The sequence below is a fragment of the Apaloderma vittatum genome, unplaced genomic scaffold, assembly GCF_000703405.1.
Source record: "Apaloderma vittatum isolate BGI_N311 unplaced genomic scaffold, ASM70340v1 scaffold24771, whole genome shotgun sequence".
Lineage (NCBI taxonomy): Eukaryota > Metazoa > Chordata > Aves > Trogoniformes > Trogonidae > Apaloderma > Apaloderma vittatum.
The window spans coordinates 62,028-71,014 of record NW_009697713.1 but is presented as its reverse complement, the minus strand read 5'-3'; the positions used below and the strand labels follow the sequence as shown (position 1 = coordinate 71,014).

Sequence of the window (8,987 nt, the reverse complement as noted above, 5' to 3'; positions counted from 1 at the left end):
GTAATGATGTGGGTTTGATTTTTTAAAGTCTCTCCCTCTTTTAAGAGTCCGAAAGCCCTTTGAGGGGACATTCAAAATACTGGCCAGTAGCATCACAGCCAGCCACCGTAGAGTTTGAGTCTGTGCAAGTTACAGATTTGACGAAATGCAGCAATGCAGCAGTCTCTGTGTTGTTAATACTTCTGCATGAAGTGTAGCAATGTGTGTAATTTTTGTGCTAACAAAATTGTCCTGCTCCTACTTCCCCAAATAATTATGATTTCTGCATGGGAAGCAGACTATTTTCATGGTACCTAGAAGACAGATGTAAAATGGAGCAAATATTTACCAGGGCTGCTCTGCTGTGGGATTCATTTGCTCCCAATCAACCATCCAGCTTCTCAGGGAAGGCATCTTGGCAAAACGAACGTGATGTCCTCAGATCAAGATTTTTCTGGGGCAGTGGGGGTGGGCGGTCCCGCGACTGTCTGATCCTGTTCATTGGGGGAATGAGAAGGTAAGGCGCTCAAGGTACTGTAAGGAGAGAGCTTTATTAAATGAACCTCAGTGCGTTGAGAGAGGTGCCATTACATTAATGATAAAAGCAATGGCATCAGGATTAGATTGTCAGGCTTCCTTCCACGGTGCCTCCCAAAACCTCTCTGACTTGCAGCTGCTTTGTCAGATTCAGCAGTAAGCTGGAATTTGTGCCTGCAAGATGCACTGGTGAGAGACAGGATTTCTATGATTGTGTTTGTCTGGGTGGGGCACAGTTTCTGTGCTTTGACAGGCAGGGCAGAAGAGAAACAATGGTTCTAAATCATGCTCAGGGCAGGTGTTGCAAGTAGTATTGTCTCTCCTCTATCCCTAGGAGTGAACATAGGTGCAGGTTGTACTTTAGTACGCAGTGAAAGCCAGGTTTCAGGATTGTCTTTTAGTTCTGTGCTGCTGATCCAGGCAGACGTGCACAGCACAATACCTATTAACACTCTAATAGTTGTTGACTCCATCAGTGCAAATCACTTTGTTATTTAACCTCACTTTCTACGTGTGTCTGTAATCCCATGCGCTTGCAAATACTGAACGTGCCTGATAGCTCAGTGCAGCAGTATATTACTATCTCCTGATGAGCCTCTTGATGCTGCAGTCTTGGAGGGAGGGTTTTACTGGGTATAATGGAATTGTGCAGAGAGTTGGTCTTTGTGGTCCGTGGAAGAGGACACTTGAATCTTTCTTTGCTGTGCGTATCAACCAGTTTGCAACTGTTTCAGATTGCCTTGCCTTCAAAAAAGAGCACTGATGTTTTTTCTCCCAGAAGTTGTCTATATAAGGGCTGCGCAGAATGTCTAGGAAGAGGAGGCAGAATCTGTCTCTCCCTCCCTGCTCAACCCTTGGGATGCCTAGATGCTGTGGAGTGGAGGAGAGGCAGACACAGAAGTGCTCTGCAGTGTGGCAAAGCAGGGTTCACAAGTTGCCTTGATACTGGGTACGGGGATTGGATGGCTTGAGCTTGTCCCTGAGCTAACACGAGTGGTTTCCCTGCACTTGTGCTTGAGAGGTCTCCAAAGCATGTGAGATGATGGAAGGAACATTGCACGCAAACTGATCTGTGGTGCAATGTTAACCATGTCCTGTGTTGCCAATTCCAAGGGCTCAAAAATCAGGTCAGCCTTCCCTCTCCTCTCACTCGACAGACTGGCTTAGAAATCAAGATTGTAAATAATACCTTATGGATATTCAGTTCTAGTGTTGAAATATTGAGGGTTTACATTTTCATGCTCTTCCTTACAGTCTGGGCTAGAGGTTGACTTTAAGTGGAAAAAAAAAAGTTAACAACAAGCAAACAAAAGGAAAGCTGAGGATCTGATGAAATCATGCAGTTTCAAGAGCTGGGGCTTTAAGATAGTTTTGAATCTTGTGATAAAATCGTGAGAGATGGCAACGCTGAAACTGGTTGCAAAGACACAAGATAGATGATGTGATGCTGACCACAACTTTGCAGTCAGTGCAGAACAGGAAAAATCATGCTCAGCACCATGAGAGCTAATTTGATTTCATCGCTCTGTTCAAATGTCCCAGTTGGTGTGTGCGCATATATTTCCAACCAAAATACTGCTAATTTCAGTGGAAGAATTTGAGACAGTTAACATCTGAAAGTATATAAAAGATAGGAAACAGTCAAGTCATTCAGAATTCAATTTTTGCCTCATTTCTCACTCCCTTCTGTAACCCTCAGTGACCATCTGCCTATCCAAATGGATAACCTAACACATCATGCCTTCATTCCGTAGCCCACCCCTGGTTATCTTGGTTTGCTGAAGGCTGAGAAAGCCATAGGAGCTGTGAAGCTGACAGGAATGAGAAAAAACCAAGAAAGCAATTGTAGGTGGACAATTTTTTTGGTAAGGGAGGTTCTTCTGGAAGCCCAAGTTGTAAGGGATGCCGGTATCTCTATGAAGGCATCAGCACTTCAGCAATTAATTGATTTATCTTTTCCTTGGTTCACTAAAACGTTTGTCCAGCGGAGACATTTGACTCTCAGTGCTGCATCCTGCTGTGATGAAGTGAAAGCAGAGCACCTCAGGCATTAATCAGCATCTCTGGCAGACACAGTCAGGCTCTGGTACCTCATGTTCCCTGCCCAACTGTGCTTTCCTCTGGGCAAGGCTCCCTGAGCATTTGTACCTTTAGATACTGATCTCAAAGGCTGCTCCTGCCATTGCATCAGGCTCTTCCCCCCAAGTGTGATTCAACTTGTGGTACCCACTGCATAGATCAGATGTTGTTTCCAAAGGTGAACCTGTTAGAGCCAACTGAAGCCATCTGAGCTTGTCCTCAGGGAAGGTCACTTTGTTCATGACTGTTAGGAAAATCTTTTTGTGTCTTCATTTTTTAATGCGACCTGTACCAATGATTGAAGCTCTGTGTTCTGGGTCGACTCAGTTTCTTTACTCAGAGCAGTCTGAAATAGTCATGATTTTTTTTCACTAGAGGACTGATCTGAGTTTACTTTTTTCTGAAAAAGTGAGGCATGACACTCAAGCACCTCAGAAAATGTTCTTTCTTTCAGTTATGCTGTTGTATGGTTACAGTTGTGGCATGTAGCTGAGAGACTAGATTTGGACATTGTGCAAAAAACAGTTTTTATTTTTATTGAACAGGTAATTCTCGATACGCTTCTTATGGCACCTCTGTAATGTCATATTTGCTATATGAGTGTGTGGGATCTACATCAGAGCTTAAACATGTGGACTGTTAGCTTTGATACCTGACTTGGGCCATTTCTGAGGAGCTGCAGATAAAACCAAAGGAAGTTGCAGACTAAGTTGTTTAGTGTCTCAACAGTCAGATCAGTGTGTACACACCTGGGCACCCAGAAATTCTGGTAGACTAAATTGGTGGCTGCTTTAAATAATTTGTCTGGTACAGCAGGTGAGTAGGTAGTACTGGATGCACAGACCCTACTGCGCAATATGAAATGTCCTCCCGTTAGAGATGAAAGGGTGGCCTTAATGTGCAGTACAGGGGTCTGGCTCTGGGCACAAGTCTGAGTGCCAAGGTGATTCTGCCCCGTGGTAGTGGCTGAACTGTGGCTCTAATTCCGACACCCTTGTGTTTCCACAGCCTCAGAGCGATCTGTGTGTCCGTCCCTAGATGAAGCACCCCTGTTCTCGGTGCCCTTCAAACCGTACATGTGGAACAGCCTGGGTGGCTCCGAGCTGAGGCACCTTGTGCAAAGCTACAGGCCCTGCTCCACGCTGGAGCGAACCTCAGCCCTGGGGCTCTTCTGCGAGCGAGGCTCTGAGCCTGCCCTCTACGGTGCAGAGTGTAGCTCTTCCCTCGGACTTTATGGTGACTTTGGCTCCCCAGGCCCGAGGCTGTTTGAGCGGCCACCAGCAGCAGCGCCCGGAGTTTATGCCGAGACACAGCCTGGTCTGCAGCAGGAGAAGGGGCCAGGTGGCATCAAAGTGGAGTCAGACCTCTTGTGCCGACCATTGCTCATCAGCACTGGCTCTTACAAGTGTGTCAAGTGCAGCAAGGTAGGGAGGGATCTGTTTCTCCCACACTGATTATGACTCTTCCCTAGCCCCTTCTCCCTGGCAAGCCTGACCCTGTGTGCTCTCTCCCCTCAGGTCTTCTCCACGCCACATGGCCTTGAGGTACACGTGCGCCGCTCACACAGTGGCACGAGGCCCTTTGCCTGCGACATGTGTGGCAAGACCTTCGGCCATGCAGTCAGCCTGGAGCAGCACAAGGCCGTGCACTCGCAGGTGAGAGCGGGGCAGACTGGTAGGATGAAGGCCCGAGGGCCAGGGCTAGCTGCTTGCTTCAGCTGGCGCTGGGCAGGCAGTTGCGTGAAGGCAATCACCAGGCAGTAGGTGGGCACCTAAACTGAGCAGAGGAAGAGGACACTGTAGGGCTGCGGTGGGGAGTTGCAGGTGAAGAATATGGTGTCAGGCAGAGGAAAGGGTGGGCAGCTAGTCAGCAAAGGAGCAAATTAACACTCTCTAGACCTTGTGTGCCTCTGTATTAAGCAATGGGCACTTCTGGTATTCTGGAAGTAACAGATAATAAATAATAAATTTTCACTCTTGGAGCTGGAAATTGTAATGCAGATGCGGATTTTTTTTAACAGCTAAAGCAACTCACCGTGCTTTCTTTTGACGCAGCTCTTCTTGTTCTTTCTCCTCACCTCCCCCAAAGAAGTGACTCTTCCCTTGTTTGTAGTCATTGTGTCAGTGCAGGGAACCTCTGAACGACCAGTCAGGTATAGAGCACAGACTTCACCCGTCTCGACACAGTCTGAGTCACAAACCAAAAGAATATAGTAGTTAATTTTGGTAGGAGGACTTGTAACATTTTCCACCTGGTGGTATTGTGCCATATTTCCCCTTCACCCACCCACTTGACCTGGCAAATCTTCCTTCTTCAGGTTGGCTTTTGGAGGATAGAGTTACAGCAATGTTTTTTTTTTCCTAATTGTTTTATTTACAATTTCATGAGTGTGCAACAGCAGAGCACACAATCCAGAGAAATATCATCCCTTAAATAATGGTGAAAAGGATCAGAGCTGCATCTTGTGTCCCTGGAGGGGATAACATTTCAGGGAGAGTGCGTTAAAAGACAAATAAACTAAGGTGATTGTATGAAAGCATGGCAGGAAGAGGAAGGTGTCATGGTAGTTAAGGGATGGAAAGAAGAGATCATTTTTGGTGGAAGAAAGTGGTGGAGTGTGTGAGGCAGAGGAAAGCGATGACAAGGTGTCTGCATTTATTTTGATACGTTAAAATCAATAAGCCAAAAAACTATTTTCCCCAGATGTTCTAGGTACCTTTCACTTGAAGTTTAACTGAGCTACAAATAAAGCAGTTAGTGGCTACCCAGCTAGCAGAAGTCAGCCCGCGACAGAGATTTTCCAGGAGAGCCAAACAGACCTCAGCACCCACTTTCCCATGTACAGTGGAGAGATGGCCTCCTACCAGTGCAGCAGCTGTTGGGCTTCCCAGTGGAGTGATGATGTCCTGGGCCCCTGTTGAAATGGGCAGGCAGGCTCTCCTGGGTTGGTCAAGCTGGCTCCCACCTGGACATTCCTGCCAGCAGGAAGAGCTGTTCAATTAAATTTTTATGAGGAGCAGTTCACAGCACTGGGAGAGGGTGCATTATCTTTTTTATCATGTGTTGCTGTCATGCCAGTGTTGAGTCTCCACAGGCCAGTCCACCTTTCCTGAGAAGTGAAAGTGGTTATTAAGGCAGAAGGAGCAAGACACTGATGTGCTGCTGGGGACTTTGCTGCTGGTGGGATCACTGATGTGGTGTAACCTGTGTGTGTTTGGGCTCTTCTCTCGGCAGGAACGCAGCTTTGATTGCAAAATTTGTGGCAAGAGTTTTAAGAGATCTTCTACTCTGTCCACCCATCTGCTCATCCACTCGGACACCCGGCCGTACCCGTGCCAGTACTGTGGGAAGCGGTTCCACCAGAAATCTGATATGAAGAAACACACCTTCATTCACACAGGTCAGCCCTGCAGCTGGTGTTCAGCCCCAACCGTGAGGGCAGATCTCTGAAGAGGTCTCTGCACAGCAGTCCAGTCCTCCTCAGCTGGGGCGGTACATGTCCCTCGCCGTGCTTCTCACTGCCCTGCTGCTGTTCATGCTATCTGAGCTCTACTCATGCACAGGAGGGTTATTTGAATGTGGTTTCGTGAACAGCAGCTGCAAAATAACCCAAATCCTCACAATCCAATCAGTGTTCCCTTAATAGGATCCACCAATGTTTATTCGAAGGACTTTTGTGTGAGATGGTTTGTAGAGCATTATATTCGTGTAGCCTTGATTTACAACTGAGGTCCCTGGAAGATGACAGGTGAATTTGATTGCAGCATTTCTTTTTGCAGGATCTACCAATTTACAATAAACAGGAGTTTCCTCCTCTAGATCAAACACTGTACTGGAGAGCCTAGGGTCCAACTCTTAGTCTAAATATTTGTTTAGAGATTGTCTGCACTTCCACCCGGACTTTCTGAGAAATGGCTGCAGTTTGATATGGAATGGAAGGAGAGGTGCAGAGTTCTCAAGTTTCACTGTTAGTAATAAACATGGAAACTAATAAAGTGCAGGTGAATCACCAAAGGAAATAGTTTTAAAAATATCGTTCAGCGAGAAGGCAGGTTTATCAGAAATCTTTGAAAGAAAATCTTGCCTTTCAGACCTGCACCATTCACTTGAAGTAGAGGGAAATGAATAACATGTGAGATGGAGCAGCATTTGTAGATGCAAAATACTGGCTGTACTGGCCAAACCCAAGGTCGAGATGACTAAAATCCTATTTCCTGATAGCAGATATCAAGGGTAAAGCCTAAAAATGGCAAATATATAGAAAGGTGGTGATTGTGATTTTTCTAGGGTACAAGCATTGAACAATAAATGTTACTTAGAAAGATTTCCCACCAGACGTTTGGTGGATGAAAATGAACTCTTTAGGAAGCAACATTAAAAAGTATTTCTATAGTAACTTTTTCAAATGAGGGTGGCTTAAGTAGAATTTCAGCCAAATTCTGAATCAGGCAAAACGATTATTTTGTTGTGAGATCAGAAACTGTGTCTAGGCTTTTAAATTGCTACTATAAAGCCAGGTCCTTAGCGGAATCAAGTATCCCTTTTATATGCAGCATACACTTGTAAACTGAGCCTCCAGCACATTCTGTTATTATTTTATGTTTCTAAGAATCTAGCCTTCAAATGTACAAAGAATTTTTTGCTCCAGCTCAAGTCAGTGGGCTCTGCAGGTGCAAAGCCACTCTGAAAATCGGCTTGGTTTTGTGGTTGGGTTCACTTTTATCCGTTAGTTGATAATAAACACTATGGAAGTGCACTGAGATCCTGCTCCCATGGAGGCCAGGGGAGTTCTGCCACTGACACCTCTGTAGAAGTTCTAGAGCCTGGATTTATTCCCATTTATGGTGGGGTTTTTTTGCGTGCTAGAGAACTCTGGGACTGGCTTAGGGTGACTGCCAGCATTTCAGTGTGGGGAATGGAGAGAAGAGCAGATCTCTGGATGAATGCTGCCCTTCAGGGCTCAGTTAGAGGCCTTCATATGTCCACTGGGGACAGACCCCAGCTCACTTGGTTTAGCTTAACAACCTCCATCTATCTACTCCACCTACCTCCATGCTGATGCTATAATAATCGATGTCAGGCATTTAGTATGACGTGGAGGTCTTTCCAGGAGTTCTTCATGTTTCTAGGACACAAAGCCAGTTTAAATCACACAGAGCCCATGCAGTCAAATGCATTCACAAGTTACGGTGTCCTGAGAGCACTCAGCGCTTCAGGCTGCTCCCAGGGCTATACTGGGCCAGTGGAGGTGCTGCCAAGTCCAGGCCTGCTCAGCTGCTGTGCAGGTTCAGCTAATGCTTTGGGGTTTACAGCTGCCTGGTTTTTATAAGAATGTTTTACTTGGTAATCACACAGAATCTTTGATTGGCTGTAAGGCCAAGTGTGCATTTCCTGTGTGCTCTGGTCAGGCATAAGCAGCATGTGACTCTTTCACACCCTCTCTCTCTCTGTCTCTCCTGCCTTCTGCGTACAGGTGAGAAGCCTCACAAATGCCAGGTGTGTGGAAAAGCCTTTAGTCAGAGCTCCAACCTCATCACTCACAGTCGGAAGCACACAGGCTTCAAGCCCTTTGGCTGTGATCTGTGTGGCAAAGGCTTCCAACGAAAGGTGGATTTACGGAGACACCGGGAGACACAGCATGGCCTGAAATGAGGCCCTGCTCCAATACGGAAAGCACCTACAACACTATGAGAACAGACACCCTTGGCTTCCCTGCTGGACCCCAGCCCTGTCCTGAGCGCAGACCCTGGCATTACCTTTCTGACTAGGAGCTCAGAGAGGAAAGAAGAGGACAGGGCCATGCATTGACAGTGAATGACTGTGAAGGTGGAAATTAAAGGCTGGAGTTTCTCTCTTTCTCTTCCCCTCTTGGTTTGTGAAATAACACTGGAAAATAAGCCTTTTAGATATGAAGCCTGATACTCTGAAGATGGATAAGCTACCAAATAACTGTAAGCTAGAAAGTATTTCTCCCATGGCCGAGATGAACCTCCTGAAGTTTTCAGTAGCTTGAATCACCTTGCAGGGAATCATGGGTATATCAGCTTGTACATGGTAATGACAGAGAGCCAGCAGCGTGGGGTGTTGGGTGTACTTGCCTCAGTTGAGTTTCAGTGCTGAATGGCTTCACTCTTGGTTTCCTGCCAGGAAAATGCAGAGGATCAGGACTGAAGCTGTGCGGTTTGACGTCTTGCTGGTTTTTAAGCAAAGGTAACAGCTTGGGCCTGATCCTGCTCTCACTTCTTCTGGTGCAAATCAGGAGCTGCATTAACAGTTGCAGAGAGGCCCTTTCTATCCTCCCAAAGCCATCTCTGTGTGCATGTCCTGCCTGTGTGTGTGTATTTGTGACATGGGGGTTTACTTCCTGCTGTGTCCACTCTGGAGAAGGAAGC

General features: G+C 46.4%; 1 protein-coding gene across 1 annotated transcript; it reads left to right on the top strand.

The window, feature by feature from the left end:
• Positions 1–3,578: 3,578 nt before the first annotated feature.
• On the top strand, positions 3,579–8,611 carry GFI1 (growth factor independent 1 transcription repressor; the record flags this gene model as incomplete). The annotated part of the gene is made up of 4 exons (XM_009877750.1): positions 3,579–4,019; positions 4,113–4,250; positions 5,830–5,995; positions 8,069–8,611. Coding segments are annotated over 4 exons (924 nt in total), but the record flags the coding sequence as incomplete, so codon positions are not given.
• Positions 8,612–8,987: the final 376 nt, after the last annotated feature.